The sequence below is a fragment of the Echinops telfairi genome, unplaced genomic scaffold (genome assembly GCF_000313985.2).
Source record: "Echinops telfairi isolate 266 unplaced genomic scaffold, ASM31398v2 ScPeMD7_2010;HRSCAF=2546, whole genome shotgun sequence".
NCBI classification, from domain to species: domain Eukaryota; kingdom Metazoa; phylum Chordata; class Mammalia; order Afrosoricida; family Tenrecidae; genus Echinops; species Echinops telfairi.
This window is the reverse complement of record NW_022105908.1, coordinates 6,465,822-6,490,356: the sequence shown is the minus strand read 5'-3', so window position 1 is coordinate 6,490,356 and position 24,535 is coordinate 6,465,822. Positions and strand designations below refer to the sequence as shown.

Sequence of the window (24,535 nt, the reverse complement as noted above, 5' to 3'; positions counted from 1 at the left end):
CATGAGAGGCTATGAAAAGTAGACTTTCTAAATCCACAAATATTTTATACTTAAGAGCTGTGATCTAGGTGTTATGTAAAGTGTGATGGGAACACAAATAGCATTTACTTTGGTTTAGAATGGAGTCAGGGCTAAAAAGGCTATGGAGAAGCGGTACTTTGTTTGATTTCGGTCACAGTGATGGTGGCATCTAGATTGTCCAGGAATTATCAGTTAAGAACCCGCCCCATTTCTTCTTGGTTGGACGCTAAGACACCTCTCTGGTTCATAAGCCTAATCTATGCCTTGTGAATATCATTGACGTAAATGACCAAAGTAAACCCTCAGGTGGTGACAAAAAGTTGAAATGGTAAAACTGAAATTAAAAAACAAACTGCCAAACTGAAATGAGCCCACGGCCAATTAAACATTCAGGAAAACCATCTAATTTATATCCAGATCATGAATATGGGCTACTGGGGCCTGATAGAGAAGTCTACTGCAGGCGTCTTTGCAAATATCCACCAAGGCCTTTGCTTTTTGCTACCCCCCTTGTTGGGAAGCCCCAAACTTTCCATCACACCACTGCTGCAGGAGAAAGCCAGGGTGCTGAGTCACATTTAGGAAGGACACTTATTCTTCTTTCTTGGCTAATCCCGTTTCCTGGCAATGCAGGTGGGACAGGAACAGGATCATCCACTATGCTGGAGGAGAGTTTGTCGCTGTGTCGTCCAATCGGAAGATTCACCTGCTAAACATTGCACAAGTAAAGCAGAGCCCCATCCAGTTTCGGGGACATGCTGGGAGCATCCGGTCCCTCTTCTTGTGTGAAGAGGAACATTTTCTCCTCAGTGGGAGTTATGACTTGAGCATCAGGTGAGGAGCCAAGGAGATGACCCTCATCCCCCCAGTTTGTAGGAGAGCATGCATGCATGTCCGTTTTCTATGGATGGCAGAATTATCCTATATGATACTTATTTCTAGAATAGGCCCTCTGATCAATTTTTGTGTGCAAAAACTAATGATTTGTATATTGTTTGAGGTTGAGATAGAGTTATTACCACGATCAGATATCATTTCTCTTTGAAGATGACTGACATTATACCTTTGAACAAGCCTCATACACATGAGCACCACAAGATACATCCAGTGATGCAGAAAATACCTCTTTTTTAACATTCTTGAGTGAAGAAACAATTTATGATATTTTATAGATTGCTTTAGGGGAAATTGATTTTTTTTAATATATTTTTTCTGGTGGCTATGAATTATAGATACAAAATAGTGCTTAAAATGTATTTGTGTATGTTTTCAAGAAAATCTAATAAATATTCAAATACTTATGACTCAGGCCTAGAAATGGCACATGACCATACTCCATAGCTCCCTACGTGCCCTTATTTTATTTTATTTTATTTTTTTAATCGTTTTACTAGGGGCTCACACAACTCTTATCACAATCCATACATACATCAATTGTGTAAAGCCCTCTTCTTTTATTGCTTCTTTCTCCCTAACCACCAGAGGCAAAGTTATATTAAACTTTATAGTAATTACCACTTACGATTATTTATAGTTTTTACTACCTGTTTATTTTTCTCTGAATACATTGATTACTTTTGCCTGTTTTAAACTGAAGGTAAATGGAATTGTATTTTCAAAATGAATCCATGCCTTGATTCTCATACTTACCCGTTTCTGGGGCCATCAAGCCATGAGCAATCTTGGTGTTTCAGAGACTTTCAATCTTTCTGGGAGGAGACAGCTCCATCCTTCCCCCTTGGGTAGGTTTGAATCGCTGACCTTGGGGGTAGCAAAGCAACGGGTAGCCCACTACGTTTCCAGAACCCCTTTGAGATGTTGTTGCTCTTGCTCAGTGCCCTCAAGCCAGTTCTGACTCATAAGGACTCTCCGTACAACGGAGTCAGACTGCGCAGTCCTGCACCATCCACACCAATTGTTCTGTTTGCGCCCATCGTCACAGTCGCGGGGTCAATCCATGTTCTTCGGGGTCCTCTTCCTTTTCACTGCCCCCCTACTTTACCAAGAGGGATGCCCTTTTCCGGCAACTGCTCTCTCCTGATACATGTCCGAAGACTCTCCGTCCTTTCTGCTGCGCGTTCTGGCTACACTCCTCCCAAGACTTCCATGCAATTGTAGTATTTTTTTAGAAGAATATATCATAACTAATTTATTTTCTGTTTTATCTCTAACTACTCTATTTCTAGCCTAATCTTTTATACATGTATTGTTTTGGTGTATTTTTGGCCACTATTCACATACATGGCCTTAAATATCTCTTTTGCACCCATGTTTAAGATAACCATCCTTTTTTTTTATTGGGGGCTCATATAGCTCATCATAATCCATACATACATTAATTGTGTAAAGCACATTTGTACATCTGTTGCCCTCATCATTCTCAGAACATTTGCTCTCCACTTAAGCCCTTGGCATCAGCTCCTCATTTTTTCCCCTACCATCCATCTTCTTATGTGACTGAATAAAATGAAGTCTGGTTTGAGAGAGCCATGCAATGAAAACTCAGACTTGGTTGATTGATTTTTAATTCATCTCAGAGTTATGAGACAAGTTTAAGGCTTCGTCTATATTTAAGATTGTAAATTCCAGTTCCTAATCTCTTGGGACAGGGGACTGAAAAAAAAAAACTCCCTATGACAAGCTGCACCAATATCCTTGACAAATATCTTTTACCTGTTTCTAGCACAAGTTAAAAATCCTAAGCTTGGCTCATTTTATGTGATAAGCAGGTGAACGTTTATAAATCATAGAATTGTTTTTTAGGAGAAAGAGAAAGGAAACTTTCAGGTCTAGTGTTGCAACTTCATTTAAAAATTGGGCTTCGGGGAGGGAGGGAAAAAAAAAATGGGCTTCGATTTTAGTTCTAGAGCAGTCACTTAATTGTGCCAAATGCCAAAGCTTTGAGGTTTTGCTTACACGATATCCTTTATCAAGGTCACTAATGTCTCATTATTGATTTGCAGTATCATCTAGATGGTATATGCAGTATAATCTAGATATTTGCAGTATAAACTCAAGATATTAATCTCTTGTCAGTTTTTGCATTGCCAATATAATCTATTAACCTGGTGAAGAATATTGAAAGTACCATGGATTTCCAGAAGAATAAATTAATCTGTCCTGGAGGAAATAGAGCCAGAATGCTCCTTAGAACGGAGGTTGATGAGACTTTGTCTCACTTGTTTTGGACGTGTTATCTGCTTGGCAAAGTGGAAGGGCAGCGCGTGTTTGAGGCAGAGGAAGAGCTTCAAGGCGATGGAGTGGCACAGTGGGCTCAAACATAACCATTGAGAGGGTGGCAGTGGCACAGGGCCCGCCAGGGCTTCATTCTGTTGTACGTAAGGTTATCATGATGGACGGCCCCTAGCACCACCACCACCATGGATAAAGACAGTTCACTCACAAATCACTGAGCCAAGGTGGCAGAACACCTAGAAGATGTTATGGGGGAAACCACTTAATTTAAGCATCAATAAACAGGTAAAACAGAAACCTTACCCAACACTGCATACACATTTAGACTGCAAATAGATTTTTACAATGGGAATGTGGAGACATGCCATGGAAATGTGATGTTGAGAAATTGACGAGGAGCTTTACGACCTGCAGTGGGGAAGGATCACAGACATGAGTGGAAACAGTTGATAAACCGAACAGTTTTATTACAATATGCTGAGTTTTGTTCAAGGTGACAGACCGATTAAAGAATAGATGATATTTGCAATGCAAAAAATAAGTAAATAGAAAGGTCGACGGTTCAAACACACCAGCAGCGCCTCAGGAAAAAGATGAGGTTGATTGCTCATGGAGAGCAACTGTGGAAACCTCTATCAGATTACTGTAAGTTGGAATAGACTTCATGACAGTAGGTTTTTTTGGTTTTATTTGTTTGTTTACTAACTTTCCTAAATGTGTGGGTCAAGTTAGTTAAAAAAAAGTCTGGATTACAACTCAATGAGAAGAAAACAAAAATCCTCACAAGTAGACCAGTACGTATCATCATGATAAGTGGAGAAAAGACTGAAGTTGTTAAGGATTTCATCTTGTTTGGATGTACAATCAATTCTCATGGGAGCAACCGTCAAAAGCAAATGTCCAAACATACTGGGTAAGTCTGCTACACGAGACCTGTTTAGAGTACTGAAAAGCAAGGATATTATTTTGAGGACTAAGGTGCACCTGACCCAAGTCATGGTATTTCAATCGCCTCGTATGCATGTGAAAGTTGGACGTTGAATAACAAAGACTGAAGAAGAATCGGTGCATTTGAATGACGGACGGTGTTGGCAAAGAAGATGGAAAGTACCAGGGACTGCCAAAAGGACAAACAGATCTGTCTTGGAAGAAGTACAACCAGAACAGTCCCTGAGCGGGAAGGATGGTGAAACCTCGTCTCGCATACTTTGTACCTGTTGTCAGGGGAGACCAGTCCCTGGAGAAGAACCTCATGCTTGGGAAAGGAGAGGGGCAGTGAAAAAAGAGGAAGGACCTGCACAAGATGGATTGACACTGGGTTGCCACAATGGCCCAAAGATATGAACCACTGTGAGGATGGCGCAGAACTGACCAGTGTTTCTGTCTGTTGTACATCGAGTCACTATGACTTGAACGGACTCAGTGGCTCCTACAAACAATTTGACCCAGGTCTTCTACTACCATGCTGAGGTAGTTTATTGTGCCAACCTGGCCGATAAACACATGTGGGGCTAATTGAAGGGCAGAGAGCTAAATGGCTTGGTGAGCCTCCCCTTTCTAGTTTTTGGGTCTCTTGTTTTCTGATGGTCGGACCAGGGTGCAGCTGCCTTAACCAGGTCCCTGCTTCAGTTGGCAAGGCTCATGTCCTGCAAGACATCCCCAAGGAAAAGACACATGGACCTATCCTGATGCAGCCCTGGGTGCTGGAGCAGCCGTGTGGAGACCCCGGCCAGTGCTGAGATGCTTACACACTCACTGACTCGGCATCGTTGCATGTGTTTTGTGAGATGGAGGAGGACTTTGTGGATTGGTGTTGGACATATGGGTGAATGTTGGACTTGTGGGCTTGGGCAGCACTTGGGTTGGGATGTTTTCTTGATGCGCACCTAACCTTTATAAAAAACTCTCTCATACATGAATTTCTGTGGATTTGTTTCTCTAATGTACCGAGACTAACACACATGCTAAACAGTAACAGAGCGTATGGGCTTCTGTACCATGCTTTCCTTAAAAGGCATAAGTTTCTCTCTTAATCATAATGCTTCTTGTGTGAATTTTGTTAATAAATGGATACAACTAAACTCATTGCCACTCAGTCCATTTTGACTCATGCGTTTTATGAAATCATGGAAGTTCCTTCTAGTCCTAAATTTTAGAAAGTGTTTATCAAATACCTGTTTGTTTGCATTGAGAAAACCAGGTTGAACACAATCCACCATGATGCTCTCACTGCATCAAGTTGATTCCTACTCAAAGTGACTCTATATGAAATATATATATCCTACCCTACATACATGCCCACCCCATATACACCCCACCCTATATATATATATACCCCAGTCAATATATACACACCAACCTATATATATATACCCCAACACACACCTATTACATATCCCAACCTATTAGGGGTCTAACTTTCGAAAAGTTACCTAATTTCCAGATACATGCACATCACTGCCATCAAGTTGACTCCTACTCATGGTTACCCTATAGGATAGGGTAGGGCTGCTCCTCTGCGTTGCTGAGACTGGAGCTCTTTATGGGAGGAGAAAGGCTCATCTTTCTTCTTGGAGAGGCTTTGCAGTCAGCAGCCCAACGCGTAGCCCAATATGCCACCAGGGTTGGGAGTAGAAATGGGATCGGATATAATTGCAGCTGGAATAAAATTGAGACCTTTCACTTTAGGTTTTAACCATGCAGTTTCCTTTGCTGCCTTTCAATGACTTATAGATCTAAAGTGTAATAGCCTATAGTACGAGTCCTTAGGCTCTCAGGAATTCTCAAAAATAACCGTTTTGGTTTGATTCGGTTTGATTCCTGCAGATACTGGGATCTGAAAACTGGGAATTGCATACGAATCTTCAATGGCCACCAGGGTACAGTCACTTGCATGGATTTATATAAGAATAAGCTTGTCTCTGGAGCAAGAGATTGCCAAGTGAAAGGTGAGAGAGATTTGCCTTCAACTTTCTAAGTTTCCCCCGAATTCATAGATTTCCGAAATATTCATGGGCTTCCTTCATTTCTATAGGCAGTCATTTATTCTCTTATTCGTGCATCCATTAATTCATGAATCCATTCATTCGCTGTGCTAGATGTTGGAAGAAAATGACTGTGATAATAGCTCATCAGATGTGCCTTTTTTCTCACAAGCTCAGAATCTCCTAACAGAGAGTAATATACCAATATATAACCAAGAACTGTCATCTATTGAGCACTAACTTTGCATGCAACTAACATGGTGATAAGTACTCTACATACATTAACTTCTTCAAGTCTTACAAGAAATCCATGAAGTAAATGTAGAGGAGCTTATTGCTGCCTAGTTGATTCCACTCACAGTGACCCTACATGAGAGGGCAGAGCTGCCCAGGAAGGCTTCTGTGGCTAATCTTCAAGAAAGCAGATTGACACCTCTTTCTCCACTGCTGGTGGATTCAAACTGGCCACTTTGGGCCTAGTGCTTAACACTTTGCCCCATCAGGGCACCTGGCTGCAGAGGAATATCTAAAATTTAGAGAGAATAGCAAACTGCCTCAGAATGAAGCCGCTGTGTAGGAGCGTTGGGAGACGAAGTGGCTGGGTAGCTCTAAGTCACATGTTCCTCATCATATTCAGGGTTCCAGGGCCCCATAGAAATGAGAGGAAGTTAGGGGAAGCTCCACAGAGGGTGCTAGCTGAGTGAATGAGGAGGCTTCCAAAAGTTTCTGGGGAAAAATCCATGATCTTTTCATTCCATTTTTCTACTAGCTTTTTGAAGGCCCCCGTATTACCTGTGTATGATTTGAGTGCCCCATGAGCATCGTTAGTGTTACAGACAAAGCAGAAGGAGAGAGGGGATAGTCGAATCAGCTGTCATGGAGCTGCCCTTCGCATTAGCTACTGAGCGCATTTCCTTAACCCCGTGCCCCACTCAGGGACTCTGGGAATATCAGAAGGAAGCGCTTGATGCACTCAAAGGGGAAATCATTATCGATCAGTTTATGTGTTGAGCCTTACAATAACTCTGTTAGATACATGCTTTCATGAGCCGTAAGCACAGGAAGCAGTGCACAGAAGAGTGAAAGCAGAATGTGTTCCCCATTGTTTCGTGTGAGGGGATTGCAATGTGTGGTGTCAGCGAAAAGGCTGGTAACTTCACTTGGAACCAGATGTAAGGACCTTCCACATCGTGGTAAGAAGTTGAGCTTTATTTTGCAGGATATTAGGAGCGGTAAAGGTATTTTAAGCTGAGGATTGGCATGATAGAAAGATCATTATGAATGATCATGTGGATTTGTTGAGAAATGACTTTCTGGAGGCAACAGATTCGTTAGGATACTTGTCCACCCACAGCATCACAATGGAATCTTCAGGACATCTGAGAACACATAAATGAACAGAGTCAGATGGATACGTTTACGTTAGAGGGTCCAGACTGGAAGGAAGTATCTAGAAGGAGAATTGGGGGTTTAACCACCACTTATCTGTCAGTTTCTGTGCCAGGGTGCTTGAGTGTGGCTGTGATACTGTAAGCTATGCCAATGATGTTTCATATGCCAGCAGGGTCACTCACAGTGAACAGGTTGTAGTGACGCTTCCAGACTAGCGAGAAGCTAAAAGCTGTCCGCTTCTGAAAAAGTTAGCCCTGCCAACCCTGTGACAAGCAGCTGATCATTGTCTGACATAATTCCAGAAGGGAAGTCCCTCAGGTCGGAAGGCACTCAAAATGCAACCATGGAATAGCTCCTTCCTCAAAGTAGAGTCCACCTTAATAGCAAAGGTGGAGCAAAAAGTTGAGACCTTTATTTGCAGATGGACACGCTTCAAAATGAGAAGAAACAGCCAAAAACGCTTTAATCACTGGGCATGGAGTGTACAAAGCATGAATTTAGGAAAATTAGAAGTTGTAAAAAATCAAATGGAATACAGAAAAGACTGTCGTAGGCCTTAGTGAACTGAAGTGCCATTGTACTGGCTACTTTGACCCGTGCAGACAATCACAAGGTTTCCTATGCTGGTGATGACAAATTTAAGAGGAATAGCATCATATTCATTGTCAGAACGAACATTGAAAGACCTATTGTGAAGTATAGTACTGACAGTGATAGGAAAATATTTATAAGCCTATAAGGAACACCAGTTAATAGGACTATATTCAAATTGACACACCAACCATTAAAGCCAATGATGAAAAAAAATTAAAGAATTCTACCAACTTCTTCAGCCTGAAATTGATCAGACATGCCATCAAGATGCACTGATAATTACTGGTGATAGGAATGTGAACGTTGGAAGGAAAGAGGAAGGCTCAGTAGTTGGAAAATCTTGGGGATAACAAAACTGTAGTGATCTTTGTACATGGCAGAATTTTGCTAGCCCAATGATTTGCTCATTACAAATACCTTTTTTTCCAGCAACATCAACAGTGATATAAATGTGGATCTTGACATCTGGAATCCACAGGAATCAAAATGACTGTGTCTGTGGTCGATAGAGATGATAGAAAAGTTCAAATCATCGGCCAAAACAAGGTCAGAGGCAGACCATCTATGTCTCATAGGCAAGTTCAGGTTTAAGTGGAAGAAAATTAAAAACAAGTCCATGAGAACAAAAATATGACCCTGATTATATGCCATTTGAATTTAGATACCACCTCAAGAACAGATTTGATGCGTTAGAAAATAATGACTAAAGACCAGATGAGTTTGGGGATAACATTAAGAACATCGTTCACCAAAATAACAAAAGATCATTAAAAAAGGAAGTCCTTCCTTCCGCTTATCGGCACAAAGGTCCTTGGCTCAAGCCCTATCTATGTCCCACTGCCTCACTGCCAGGCGCGATTTCTCCGACCTAACTCGTTGGGTCTCGGAACCTGCCCAGGACCTCTAGGTGCCCCGTCCCTTTCTCTGCTCTCCCTTCCCTTCCAGAAGTTCTTTCCCTGCCTCAATAAACTCTTTCCCAACTTCAAAAAAAATCATTTAAAAAGGTAGGAAAGAAGGAAAAGACCAACATTGATGTCAGAAGAGATACTGAAACGTGCGCTTAGGCACAGAGTAGCTAAAGCGAATGGAAGAAATGATGAAATGAGAGAACTGATCAGGAAATTTAACAAGGCAGATGGAGAAGACAAAGCAAACTACTTTGATTACATGTGCAAAGACCTGAAGTTAGAGCACCAAAGGAGAAGGACATGCTTGTAATATTGAAGGATTCTATGGGTGAAATATTGACTGATGTAGGCAGTGTCAAAAGAAGATGGCAGGAATACACAGAGTCACAATACCAACGGAGTCACTAGACCAAAAAGGATTGGTTGGCATCCAACCACTTCGGGAAGAACTGACAATACTGAAAGAGGTCCAAGCTGCTGTGAAGTAATTTGGGGAAAACAAACCTTCTTGAAATGATGGAACAGTGATCAAAATGTTTTTTTAAAAATGAATGTAGCACCGGAAGCTTCCATTTGTACGTGCTGAGAAATTTAGAAGACAGCTACCTGGCAAGCTGACTGAAAGAGATTCAGAAGAGGACGTGGAAGGAGGAATATAATTACATCAGACAGAGCTTGGCAGAAAGCAGATACCAGAAAGATGTTTACTTGTGCTGTATTGGCTGCAAGTTCATTCTACTGTGTGGATCCAAACAAACTGTGGATAGCGTTAAAAAGAATGAGAATTCAGAACACCGAGTGGTGCTCATGAGTTCCCTATACGTGAAACAAGAGGCAGTCATTCCAACAGAACAAGGAGCTATGGACTGGCGTGTGTGTCAGGGCTATATCTTTTCACCATACTACTCAATCTATATGCTGGGCAAATAAAAGATGTTGTACTATGTGAAGAAGAGGGCAGCATCAGGATTGAAGGAAGACTGCAGAGAAGTGAAATTCTGTGGTATGACTTTTCCATCCATAGTCTACTCTCACCAAATAAGAACATGTAAGTAAGGTGTAGAAGCCTCTCGTGAGGGAATTGATTGGCTTTTACCATTGGTCAGTTATGCCATTCATTTGTATAAAGTGAGCTGCCTCTGAGGCAGGAAAGAGGATCCTATGCCCAGCAGAAAGGAAACCCGAGAAGAGAACATGAGTAAGACCCCTGTGTGGAGAGGCAGCCGCGGTGGGAAAGGCAGCAGCCCTGAGACCATAAGACAGGGTGGTGGGCTTCCCTGTCCACACAAGAAGTAAAGCTAAGTGCTTTCAGGCAATGGCTGGCTTGCAGAGTAGCTCATTTATCATCCCTAAAGTAGCTCGAACATTTTCCCAAGAAAAGCAGAGGCCAAGGGCCAAATACCTGAGAGGGGGAGGACCAAAGAGGGATGCAGGGATGCATCTGCCGGCATGGCTGAGAAGAGATACTGTGAACAGTTTCTGATGCTGACTTGTAGACTGCTAACTTCCCTTATGATATTGTTGTTTTGGGGTGCCTCGTTGAGTTGGTTCCAACTCTATGCCCAACAGAATGAAGCACCGTCCAAGCCTGTGCCACCCCCACAGTCATTGTTATGTTTGAGCCCGTTGCTGCAGCCACTTAGTCAATCCACCTTGTCAAGGCCTTCCTGTTTTCACAGCTCCTCTGCTTTACCAAACACGATATCCTTCTCCAGGGACTAGTCTCTCCTGATAAAATAAATGTCCAATGTATGTGAGATGAAGTTCAACCATCCTTGCCTCTAAAGAGCATTCTGGCTGTACTTCTTCCAAGACAGATCTCTTTGTTCTTTTGCCGGTCCATAGTACTTTCCATATTCTTTGCCAGCATCGTCATTCAAATGCACCAATTCTTCTTTGGTCTTTGTTATTCAAGGTCCAACTTTCACATGCGTATGAGCCAAGGGGAAATACCATGGCATTGTCCTCAAAATACCCTAGTCCTCAAAGTGACATCCTTTCTTTAAAGAGGTCTTGTGCAGTAGACTTACTCAATGCAAGGCATCATTTGATCTCTTCACTGCTGCTTCCAGGAACATTGATTGTGGACCCAAACTTCCCTAATCTGCCCACATAATTGTGAGTGTTGTTTGTGAGTTCTGTGTGACTACTGCAATGAGTTTTGGAACCCAGCAGAGAAGTAGAATATCGTGGGAGGGAAAGGTTGGTGTTAGAATAGGCAAAAGAAGGTTGGAGGGAAGGAGGCCTGTTTGACCTCCATCTAGTAGTAGGTCTTTTGGGCAGACGAGAAGTTGGTTCTTCTTTCCCCTTGTGTACTCAGAGGTGGTCCCATATGCTCCCCCACGCCATTTCCCCCAAAGACTTATTAGCAACGTGATATGCAGATGACACAATCTTACTTTCTGAAAGTGGAGAGGACTCAAAGCACTTACTGATGAAAATCAAAGATTACAATGTTCACGTTGTGTTATACCTCAGGGCACAGAAAACAAAACTCTTTACAACTGGACCAATAGACATCATAATTGTACATGGAGAACAGATTGAAGTCGCGAAGGCTTTCATTGTGCTTGGATCCACAACCAGTGTCCGTGGAAGCAGCAGTCACCAAGTCCAACATGTTGCATTAGGAAAATGTGTTGCACACGATCGTTTTAAAGAATTCAAGCACAAAGCTATCACTTGGAGGACTACATTGTGCCTGACTCATGCTATGGTATTTTTAATCGCCTCGTTTGCTTGTGGAAGCTGGCAAGTGAATAAGGAGGACCGGAGAAGAAGAGATGCACTTGAATTATGACGTTAGCCAAACATATTGAAATGACCATGGACTGACCAAAAGAACAGACAGAATGGGCCTGGAAGCAGCACAGCCAGCATATGCCTTAGAAGTAAGGACGGTGAGACGTTTCCCCAGAAAAGCGGGAGAAAAGGGTGAAAAGTATCTTAATTATTGTCCTTCGCTGCCATGGTGTTGGCCCTCCAACTCGTGGTGACCCCACTCAAAACCGAACAAAGCCTTGTCCAGGTCTGTGCCCTCTTCATGATCGACTGCAGTCTACGTGTTCCTGGTGATCCTTCGGGTTCTCATTGGCTGGTTTCCGGAAGCAGACTGCCAGACCTTTCTTCCTAGTATGTCTTAGTCCGGAAGCTCAGCTGAAAGGAGCTCAGCATCACAGCAACACAAAAGCCTCCATGGGCAGGTGGGTGGTGACTGTGCCTGAGGAGCATTGGCCGAGTGTTTAATCTGGAGGTCCTTGGTGGTACAAACAGTCGATTGGATGGCTGCTAGCCAAATGGCGAGTTGTTTAAGCCCACCCAGAGGCCCCTCAAAAGAAAGGCTTAGTTATCTGATTCCCAACTACCAGCCCTCAGAGCCCCGTGGAGCACCGTTCTGCTCTGATACACCGGGGTCACCTCGAATCATAGCTGACTGGGCGAGAGCAAGCACAGTACAGGGAAGGTGATGAATGCCACCGAATTGCACCCGGGGAAAGGCTGAATGGCACATATTAGTGTGTGTCTGTGTCTGTGTGATTACTCCCCACATCGCCGTTCTCCACCACTGATGTCTCATCGATGCAAATGCTTGGAGAAGGGGAGCATACAGGATAAGACCATCTGAGAAAGGCCTGGTGATGGGGAGACAGGCCAGGCCTTCAAATCGGCTGTGGGTCCTCCAAGAACGATGCTTAAGGCCACATTTTTTCGGAACTAGATTTAGTAGCTGTTTGGGGCTGGAATCAACGAGTTGCTCTGGAGTCCCCTCTGATTCATGGTGACTCCATGTGTAGCAGAGTAGAACTAAGCTCCAAAGAGTTTCCAGTGGTTGATTTTTTTTTTTTTTTAGAAGTAGATTTCCAGGTGTTTCTTCTGAGGAAGATCTTGAACCTGGAACCCTGCAGGTAGCAGTTTAGCCACTTGCACAACTCAGGGTCTCCGTGTAGGCTTGAGGAGGCGGCTCTGGAGAGAGCCATTCGGCACTTGGACCAAATGCTGAGTTTCCGGGTTAGAGCCAGGTCTTATGTATCGCTGACTCTGAGGGCCTGTGGACAGGCGCTCTGTGCTGCAGGTGGATGGAGCTTTTGAAGGAACCCAGCCAGGGGAAAGCGTGTTGGGTTCTGAGTTGATAGGCTCTATTAGTCTTGGCTTCTGAAATGGGGAGCACACTGAAGTGTCAGAGTCCCCATCCTCTGATCTTCCCGTCCCCGCCCCTCTCTCTTTGTCTCCTCTTCAGTGTGGGACATAGACACAGGAAAGTGCCTGAAGACATTTAAACACAAAGACCCCATCTTGGCCACCAGGATCAGTGACACCTACATTGTGAGCAGCTGTGAGCGAGGGCTGGTCAAGGTGTGGCACGTTGCCACGGTTCAGCTGGTAAAGGTGAGAGGACAGGGCTGTAGGAGATTGGTGGTCTCCCCTATGGGGCTCCCCACCCACCCTACAGTGCCTGCATTACAGTAACCGAAGGGGGAGTGGAAGAGAGCCACAGGAGGGCATTCGGGGTTGTGAAGGGTGGGCATATCACGGACACACACTGTGACCCATGAGGTCTCAGGGCTAGAAGAGGGAGGCTGCAGTCAGGGCACAATTGACATGCTTTCTTAAGGGCGGCAGAGGTAAGGTACCTATTCCTCTTCCAGAGCACTCCACACTGGTGCTGCAATGGGGCACACTCTTCTCTCCTTACTCTTGGATGGAGAGACCATTGGCTGTCTTGAAAGTGATTACATGTTCACACACACAAAATTGTCTTGTTGGATCTGAACTCCCTGGTCCTTGTGGGTGCTCCTGAGATTTCATGTGTGCCTGGAACACAGGTCTTCGTGCGGAGCTGCTGGTCTGGTGTCTGGACTTGTCACTGTGAGCTAACCAGCACGGGCAGGCGCAGGGATGCCCCAAGTGCCCTTCCAGTTTCGGAAAACGGGCTGGGGAAGAACAGCTCATCCCCCGCCCTGTTTCCAGCAGAGGACGATAATCCCTGGCTCGATCTGGTGCTTCAGGATGATGGGACCTGCCCCAGTCACAAACCCTCCAGGAGCCAGGCCTCTTCCTGATCACATTGCTCTTTAAGTGGAGAGAGAGCTCCGGTTCTGTGTGAAGGAGGCACAGACCTCTAGCACCCAGTCCTGGAGCGAAAGCGAAGCCAGCTGAGGTGTATCACAAGCGAGTGGCAGACATCGGTGGCTGGGGTGTGGATTTGAGATGCCCTTAAAGGAGCCCCCAGCACTGGCCCTTGGAGAGGGTCATGTTATGAGTGGGCTGAAACGAGTGGCATTCTTTCTTGCAGGTACTCAGTGGCCACGAAGGAGCGGTGAAGTGCCTGTTCTTTGACCAGTGGCATCTCGTCTCAGGAAGTGCCGACGGCCTGGTCATGGCCTGGAGCATGGTGGGAAAGTATGAGAGATGTCTAATGGCCTTCAAGCATCCCAAGTACGTGCTGGTGAGGCATTGGCTGCTGGCTTTAGTGCGCTCGCCTTTTGTCATCACAGCCCAGGCCGGAATCTGTAGTCCCTTCTGAGTCTGGTCCTCGCTCATTTCTGCTCCCACCTGTTACTCAATTTTTCCCCCACCACCCTCTCCCCTCAGGTCTCCTTTCCCAGCCTTAGTTGTTTTTCTTGCGAAATAATAACACATGTGGCTATTGAGAAGGTCTTGAAATTTTATCTTTATGATGCAAGCGATAAATTGATACCTCTTATCTACCAGCTTATAAACATTGATAGAGGCATCCTAAAAATGCAAATACTAGTCTATTTAAACTTCTTGGTAAAGTTGTACTCATAAAAGCTTAAATGAACCAAGTGTTAAAAGTTTTAAAATAGCTGAGGTGTTCCAAAAAAAATTGTGGGCTACAGTCTACTCCAGCATAGCAAAGGTACTTTAATCCATCCGACAACCACAATGCTATCCCTTAGCATTGTCCTCTTCTGAGTCTGGCTTGAATTCCTGGAAGTTTCCTGCGCGCGATCATTTTTGAATGATCTTCTGCTACATTTGGCTGCCATGAAATAGTACCGATATTATTTGATTATGTTTGTATTCTGTTCAGTCACCTGTCTTGGAAATCGGTATGACTGTGGATTCCTTTCATTTGGTTGACCAGGTAGCTGTCTTCCAAATTACTTGATGTAAATGAAAATGTTCTGCTTGAGACGGTCCGTCTATCCTCAGTCCTCTTGGAGGACATCCCCAATAAGCAATTCATTCTGGTTCTTGATTCCTTGTATAGTGGCAACACAACCATCGGCATCTGAAGGTTCTGGTTACACATAAGCGCTCAATAAATGTTTCGAGTGATTGGTAATGAGGACTAATTGGATAGACGGCCCTCCTTGACATTCTAATAATTGGCAGATACCCATCTCTTGGATACGACAGAGAGGAGATAACAGATACAGTTGCCGTCCTTCCTTTGGTGGAAGAAGGCTGGGGAATGGGATCTCCAGTCTGTTGTTTTGCGTCAACTGTTTTTAGCCAAAATTAAGATCTCGGATATGGTGTGGGGAAGAAATGATATAAAGAAATAAACTAGAAAAAAAATCGAAGTAGGCAAAGTAGGCTGACCGGGGTGATAACCATTGAGAAAGTGTGTGTACACCACAGTGTCTTTTTTTGAGCACACACACCAATGCTGCCTTTATTCATCAGTGTTTTTATCCTAGCTGGTGCTGTAATCAGGGTAGTGTGGGGTTGTTGCAATTTATCTAATTACATACATAAAATGTACATCTTAAAATGACCACATCAGTGCTTTTTAGGATATGCATGCCCTGATGCAGATAATTTTAGAACATCAAATTCTACATCACTGAAAAAAGAACATTTGTACCTGTTTAGTGTCACTCATATTCTTCCTCTCCCTGGCCCCTCTAGTGATCATGTATCTATTTTCTAAGCTTATTGATTGTCCTCTTCCACAGGTTTCAGATAAATGGAACCATGCAATATGTAGCCTTTTATATATGGCTTCTTTCCCACAGCATAATGTTTTCAAGATTTGCTCTCATAACCTGTATGAAAAAACCTCATTCCTTTTTATACCACTGTATGGCTATGTAGTTGTTTATCCACCCACTCATTGATGAGTATTATGTTGCACAATTTTGCCCCTTTTGAATTACCCAAAACCAAGTCCACTGCCATCAAGTTGATCTGATTCACAGTGTCCTTGTGTAGAGTTTCTGTGGCTTAGATCTTCATGGCAACATAGAGCCCTCCCTTGCCCCCCGGGAGAGGCTGGTGGGTGTGTAATAGCAGGCTGGCCTGACCCACCAGTGCCACCGGGGCTCCTCAGTAGTGCAGCTATCCACTTGGGAGGACAAGTTTTCACAGGAGCACCTGGTTTTGATTCTTTTGGATAGCAGTCGAATCCTGGAGGTGCAAAGGAATTCTGTTTCACTTGTCGAGGAATCGCCCAACTGCACAGCCGCTGTGCCGTTTTCATTCTCACCAGAAATGCAGGTCCCCACTTCCCCCCAACATCTTAACACGTGATTTCCTGTTACTCATGTTGCCCTTTTCAATGGCCATGCTAGTGAATCCGACAGCTACTATATGGACCAGTGGACTCTCCTTGTGGCTTTGATAGGAAGTCTTTCCAACCTATGAACATAGGATATTTTCCCGTTCATTGAGGTCTTAAATTTTTTCTTTCAACAATCTTTGGTGGGTTTTCGTATAAAAGCCTTGAACTTTATTGATAACCGTTATTTCTGTTTTATTCTTTTTGATGCTATGATAAATGGGATTCTTGTCTTGATTTTATTTTGATTATTCATTGCTAGTGTATAGAAATACAACTGCTTTTTGTATCTAGATCTTACATTTTGGAATGTTGTTGAACTTGTTTTATTAGCTCTAATAGTTTATTTTATTTTATTGCTGTTGATTTGTTAGGTCTCTCTCAGGGGAGAAATACCTCGGTCCCTGGCTTTGTGCGAGAAAGAATTCACGCTGAAGCCTGGTTTGTGATCCAAGTGAGTTTTATAAAGGATAGAAGCAGTTTCAGGTGTTACAGTAAACGGAGCACAAACCAGAGAGAGGGAGAATGCAGCTCTGCCATGCAGGGTCTCAACACAGTCACCCTGAACTGTGTGTGGCCGCAGGGAGAGAGCCAGAGGAAAACTTCTGGCTTTTCGGGGTCCACATTGGGAGGCATGGTCGATGATACTGTTTGACCCCACTGGCTGAATTAAGCCCACCTGGCCTGGATGGGGTCCCACCCAGGTTTACTGACTTCCTGTCTTAAAGACATGAATGTATGTATGCCCACCAGCCTTAAGCAGCTTCCAACTTCCTGTCATGGGGAGGGAGGCTTTGGTGTGTAGAGGGACAACCCTTAATTCTGCCTCTAGCTACTTAAGAGATTCTTTAGGGTTTTTGATATACAAGACAATATAAAATTTCATTTTCATGCCTTTCATTTGTTTTTCTTGCTAGTTTCCTTGGCTAAGTCCACATGTAACAGCAACAACCTACCAACCCCACTGTCATTGAGTCAATTCTGACTCATGGTGACTCATTATATGGGAGCAGATAAGCTTCATCTTTCTCTCATGGAGTGGCTGCTAGATTTGAAATGCCAACCTTGCAGTTAGCAGCCCAAAGCCTATCCCGTTACTTATCTCCTCTCTTTAATATTCTCAGATTTTACTTCACATATTTTGGGGCTCTTTTTTTGTTGGCATATTTGTGTCTATAATTGTCATAGATGGGGACATATATCAGTTAACAATTTGTCAGAAAGCGTACATATATATTTTTTGCTCTTAATGAAGTCATACAATGTCCCCTGGGTTACTATTTACATGAAGCGCACAAAATTTCTTTGTTCATTCTTTTACTTTCAACTGATTTGTGTCTTAGAGTCAAAGGTTACATCTCTTGTCAGCAACATATAGTAGGGTTTTCTTTTTTTTTTTAAATTCCTTCTTCCAATTCCTGTCTTTTAATGGGAGATGCTAATAAATGTATATTTAATGTAATTTCTAGGAAAGAAGATGTTTCTGCTGCTATTTTTCTATTTTCAATGTCTTCTCCCCGCCTCCCACCTCAGTGTCTACATCAATACCTTTGAGTGTGTGTTTGATTTTTCTAGTGCGCCATGGTGCATCTATTGTCTGTATATTTCTTTAGCTATTTTCTTAATGGCTACTGTGTCCTACAGGGTCATGATGAGTCTGTAGCAACTTCTTGGCAGTGAGTTTGGTTTTGAGTAAACATGAAGATAATCATTTTTTTCCCCAGTTGATGTTTATTGTTTATGATTTGGGTGAAAGTTTACTGAGCAACGTAATTTTCCACTCAACATTTTGTTCCCCTTGCAGTTGATTGCAAGCTCCACAATGCAACTTTAATATTTATTTCCTATCCCTTCCGGCCTTCGGAAGGAACACTGCCTCTGGGAAAATACTGACCTCGAAACTTCCCATGGTTAATTGTTCTAAGGAACGCGTACCTCCCTAATGTTTTTGTTCACTTGTCTATTGTTTGGGTGAAAGTTGAGCTTCAGGGGTGAGTTCCCTAAAGGATGACAAAGTGCTATAGTCCAGGGGCCCCAGCTGTCTCCATCTGACCAGTGAGAAGCTCGGTCTTCTTTATGACTGACAGTTTTGTTCTGCATTTTCACTCTCTCATTCAGGACCTTCTATGGTGCAGGGATCAATGGTATCTAGTTCATAGGTTCCCAGATTTATTTGGCTAACAGCCTCCTTTACGGGGAAAAAAAAATCACTTAGCATCCTCTGGACAATTAAAAACTTTTGTTCTATAGCCCATAATCCATGATAAAGTGTAGTTACCCAAATTTCTTTATACTACTTGGAGCGCTTTGAACTTTCTCTCTCTGTGTGTGTGTGATCAAATTGGGGAGTTTTCCACCATTGTTTCATCAAAAAATGTTTTTTGGGGGGTTTCCTTTTTCTCCTTTCCTTTTGGGACTCCCACTGTAAGGAATTTGGTTCACTTGGTTTAGGGGATCCCCCAGAGGCTCTGCTCAATTGTCTTCATTTTTCCCCCTTTCTGTTCCCCAATCTCAATAGACTTCTCTTCCAGTTCAATACACCTTCCTTCTACTTGAATCTTCCTGAATGAAATATTGTGACATTTTATTTCAGTTATAATACTTTGAACTTCAGGATTTCTATTTGGATCCTTTAATAGTCTCTAATTATTTATATTGATATTACCTGTTTTCTGAAATAGTGTTTTATACTTTAGTTTTTTTTTTTTCTTTTAGAATACTTTTACTTTGAGACATGATGGAAAAGATAATAGATACACATGGAAATGTTTTATACTTTAGTTTTGTGGACAAGGTTTCCATTCGCTCTTCGAAGATATTTATAATGCCCGATTTAAAGTTTTGTCTAGAAGCCCAGCCACCAGTCATCCTCAGTGACAGTTTCTATGATTCTTTTCCCCCCTGTGTATGGACCCTGCTTTCTGGTTCTTTGTGTGTCTCGTTATGCTTGTGTGCGTAACCCTGGACATTTTGAATATTATACTCTGACAACTTTGAAGGTCATATATTCCCCCAGGGTTTGGTATTGTTGCTGCTTGTCATCGTTTGGAATACTTGTTTCTTTAGTGACTTTTTTGAATGAATTCTGAAGTCCCTTTAGCTTAGAGGTAAGCTAAAGACTGGGTGTTGATGTCCTGCACCCTTGTAACTGAAATGGCTCTCTGATCTTTGCCTGGGGGAGCTGTGTGCTTGATGAGACAAGCTTTCCGTCCCCAGCCAGTCATTGTACCACTCGGCCTTGCCCTTCACTTTCTAGCCAGGGCTGAGGATTTTCTCTCTGTTTTCTCTTGAGTTATGTGCACAGCATCACACATGCACATGCTTATTGACAGTCCCAGGAATATGTCTGAACTTTTCAAAATTATATAGCTCAAACAAGACAGAACAAAAACACAATCCAGATTGACTACCATTGAGTTGATTCTGACTCAAGGTAGACACATATTAACTTGGGTAAATGGGAAGGCAGAAATAAATAGACAAACAAGCTTGTGTTGGTTGTAGATGGCATTTTACTGGTCTAAGCCTCCTCTTCCCTATAAGCTCCCCCCAAAAACAAAGAAATAAGAAACCAAAACAAATATAATTTTTGAAGACAATAAAACAAAAATGGTTTCAAAACTTTGATCTTTCAGATGAAGAAGTAAAGAGAAGTCTTTTGAGCCAGTCGACCAGAAATCTAATAGATCAAATATAATATCTCTGTGAATGAGGTCTGTTCTGTATTTTCTTTTTTGTTGTTGTTCTGTATTTTCTAGAACCATAGGTATGGACAGTCACTTTTATAGCTATCGCTGGGCTGGGGAACAAGAATTGGGAATCGGTTAAATTGTCACGAAGTTCCCTGCTATGTTATTGAGATTCAACAATTTTTATTGAAAATGTGCCTCTTCGGTTGCTGCAAGTTTTGATTGGTTAATTTCCAGAAATCCCCCAAAAGCTGATTCTAGCAGTGTTTAGAAAATAAAATGGAAGGAAGTCATTTTGGAATTCCTTATTTTGCCATTTTCACCGAGGTCCCTCTGTGCCATGTCTCCTGGTGGGAAGGAATGTGGAGGGAAAGAGATGGTTGCCTTCTAAGACAGAGATAAAACCTGAAAGGAGAATGGCTTATACTAAGAGCATAGTAACCACCATGGTGCAAGGGACGGGGCTCATTTTTTTTTTTTAACGTACTTTAAGTCAATCCTTATAGCAATACTGTGAGGAAGACATCACTACCCACTTTCTACAGAGTAGAAAACTGAGGGTGGAGAAGTTAAATTTCTCTCTCAAGGTTATAAGGCCAATAATTGGTAGGTTATAAGGCCAATCATTTTGACCCCAGGTTTTGATCCCAAAGTCTGTGCTTCTAACTTCTAGGGTATAATCATATAGACAGAGCTACCAAATGCCTCAGAAGCCTATGAGAACTATATCAAAAGAAGTGCAGATAGAGACAAACTCTTCTACCTCAGGACGTCTGACCCAGTGCTGGGTTACGTGATTTGACTAAGATTTGATTGGGTCACTAGAAAACTATTATATTTCCATCTTGGAAAAAAAAAACACTGGAACTTAATTGGGCTCTCTATGACTTATTTTTTAGGCTAGAATGGTTATTTCTTTAGTTACGGATCATGTGAGTTGAAGTTCAAACTACGTTAGGCTCTTTGCAGGGGCCTGGGATGTGGTCAAGGCTGAATCCACGTGGTATAAAATGGATGGCATTCATCTAATACGTCATAGCAGTTTATCATGCTCTGAAAACATGAGATAATCTCTTTTTCAACCAGTAATGACAGGGGGACTAGGCAAGATTCTGAGTATACAATGATGAATAAGAATAAGACATGGGTTGTGCCCAAGATCATATGACAGAATGCCGAAAGTTGGTATATATGTGTGTGAGATGGCGGGTGGGGAAGATGGTTTTGTGGAGAGGACAGCATGTCAGAGAGGTGGGCAGGTCATGGATGGACCTGAGTGGGTAGAGAAGGGGAGAGATCAGTGGACTTGTTTGTACACAGGATCTAATACATCGGTGGCATCTGATTCACTTTTTCAGTGTCATTACCAGTCATAGGGTAATTCTATTTCTCAGACTTTGCTAGTTCACATATTTGGAGTCAAATTTATACCCAGTGATTTTAGGGGAACACAACCCCCCTCTCCCCTGTGATTTCTATCCAGGTCTTGTATGCTCTTCTTTTATTTGCTGGCCATCTCAAAAGAGCACTCATGTATTTCAACTTTCCTCTGTTCAGTTTTCCTTAAGAATTTTTCTACTGAAAGAATGGAAAACCAGTCATTGAAGATCAAAATGAAAATGTTTGAAGTTGAGAAGGATGTACAAATGCGCATTACACAATTGATGTGTGTATGGATTGCGATAACAGTTGTATGAGCCCCTAATAAAATGTTTTAAATAAATAAATAAATAAAAATTTAAAAAATAGAAAATGTTTGAAGGCCAGGTTTTTGCTTAGCAAAACTAGGTAACCAGGTTTATTTCTGATTTACCTGATATTCCTGTGTTTAATAAATAAAATTTTTCAATAATTCCCATCATAACTTTCGTAGAAACAAACAGCTAGGAATCAAATCACAAAAGAAAAAGCATGCTGACATATATCCTAGACACACACCGTGACGTAAACCCTTTTGCTTTACTACCTTGTACCACCATGGTCCAGAAGCGTAACTGGGGGACTGAGAGAGCTGGGATAGTCAGGCATCTCGAAGACTGATGGCGTATCTCCAGAATTCTCCCACCGAGGCAAACACCGCGTCAGTTGCCACCATTGCTCCCCAGTCCGACGCCAAACCCCCCAAACAACACACACCCCCGAGCAGTTTCCCGGGAGACCCCTCCACAGCGTGTCGCTCTGTTTCCTTGCCTTCCAGGGAGGTGCTCCACGTGTCTCTCCACTTCCTGCGGGTCATCAGCGCCTGTGCGGACGGCAAGATCCGAATTTACAATTTCTTGAACGGCAACTGCCTGAAGGTGATGAAGACTAACGGCAGAGGTGACCCTGTGCTGTCCTTCTTTATTGAGGGAAACAGGTGGGTGGTAGTTTGGCGGTCAGACCCGTGGGCAATTATGTCCTGGTTGATATTTGCTGCAATGTTTCCTCCTCTGGAATACCAGCTGCAGATCTGCCCGGAGTGGGTAGGAAAGAATGGGCAGGGTTCCCCTCTGATTAGGGTTTCTGGGAAGGAACAATGATAAGGTGGACTAATTGGATGGGTGCGTTTTGACTCCTAAATTGTTCTGGGTGTTTGGCCAAATCATGGACTTATCAGTGGGGAGGAGAAAGGCATAACTGGGACACGTGGTTTGCTGGCTGCCTGGATTAACGTGCGGACCTGCTCAACAAAAGGTTGAAATTCACCCAGAGGCGCCTTGGCAGAAAGGTCAAGTGATCTTCTTATGAAAATCCAGCTACTGAAACCCTTGTGAAGGCCATTTCCTCCAGGACACATAAGGGCTGCCAGGAATCAGAGTCCACCTGATGACATGATTTTTGATGGTCCCGCCCATGCGTGGTCCTTGCTTACTCCCAAGCATGTACTCGCTTGCCTGAGACCACCAGCCGCTCTTGTCTCTGTCCCACTTCTGAGACAGAGACTTCAGAGAAGGTGGGGGATTGGTGGTGACAAGGTGGGAGAGCACTGGGCAAATGAGTTCAGAAACCAGTGCCTACTAGGACTGAAATCATGATATGTTGCTCTGTGCTGCTTATATGCTAGTGTCAGGGTGATGTATGTAAAAATAATCTTGAAAAATTCACCTGAAAATACCACCCCAGACTCGCTTGAAATACTGCTTCATGTCCCAGAACTATTTTGCTGTTCTTTAAATTAAAACAATTTACCACGTGAAGGGGGACCAGGGGAGGTACCAAGAGTCAACGGACTCACTATGGCCTTTGATTCTCCACAGCACCCAAAGGAGGGATGATTTCCTTTTGACATGGGTGCAAATAAAGTCTGAAGAGAATGTTTCACTAGAAGGATCCCTTAACCTTTCTAACCCAAACGCTTCCATGCAAAGATCGAAGTCTTAAAATTGTACGTTTGGTAGCAGAAAGCAACTCATATGTATTATTCCTAGTCCTTATTTATAGCTCCACAGGCACCCTTCATGTGATTGCAGTGGCCTAGACCCGGATCCACAGTAACTCGGCAGTCAGCCTACAGTAGACGTGGGCACAGAGGAGAGTGTCACTGGCCTTGTGGGTGGGTGGTGGGAAGCAGCACTGGGCAGCCACATTTGGAGGCCCGTTTTCTACTAGGTCATAAAATCAGGTTTGAGGGAAGATAGAAATAATCCTGTTTTATGTAAAGTACCCACCACGTGCCTGTCAGCTTGTACTGTGGTGGCTTGTGTGTTGCTGTGATGCTGGAAGCTACGTCACTGGTACTTCCAATGCCAGCAGGGTCACCCACAGTGAATGGGGTTCAGTGGAGCTTCCTGACTAAGAAGGAAGAGTTCATTGCCCATTTTGGAGGAAGGGGCCGTTAGAAACCTTCTGCATTGCTTCGAAATGTTATCTGAGGGCCTAATGAGTGGAAGCAGAGCATTGTCAGAGAGAGTGCTGGGTGATGGGCCCCACAGGTCAGAGGACACTCGACATGTGACTAAGGAAGAGCTATTTTCTCAAGCATAGAGGCGACCACGGTGGGTGTCGTGAATAGAGTAAAGCCCATGGGAGTAAAACCTGCACAGTCTGCATATGTTGATAGGGAACAGCTCAAGGCAAGAGGAAAGGCTGTAAAAAAACTGCTAGTGATCAGATCTTGGAAGGTGTGAAGGATGAATCTCACAAAATTGGAAGTCAACCAAAATGAAATGGAATGCCTAAAGATTGATATCCTAGGCATTAGTAAGTTGAGATGGACCGGTATTAACCTTTTTTTTTGGGGGGGGG

General features: G+C 43.2%; 1 protein-coding gene across 1 annotated transcript in view; it reads left to right on the top strand.

Moving 5' to 3' along the window:
* Positions 1-24,535, top strand: part of LOC101656708 (F-box/WD repeat-containing protein 10) — a 53,006-nt gene that overhangs the window by 17,395 nt on the left and 11,076 nt on the right. Inside the window, 5 exon segments of the mRNA XM_045293527.1 lie at positions 655-855; positions 6,043-6,164; positions 13,332-13,480; positions 14,388-14,530; positions 22,509-22,667. Coding sequence (XP_045149462.1) covers positions 655-855; positions 6,043-6,164; positions 13,332-13,480; positions 14,388-14,530; positions 22,509-22,667 — 774 coding nt within the window.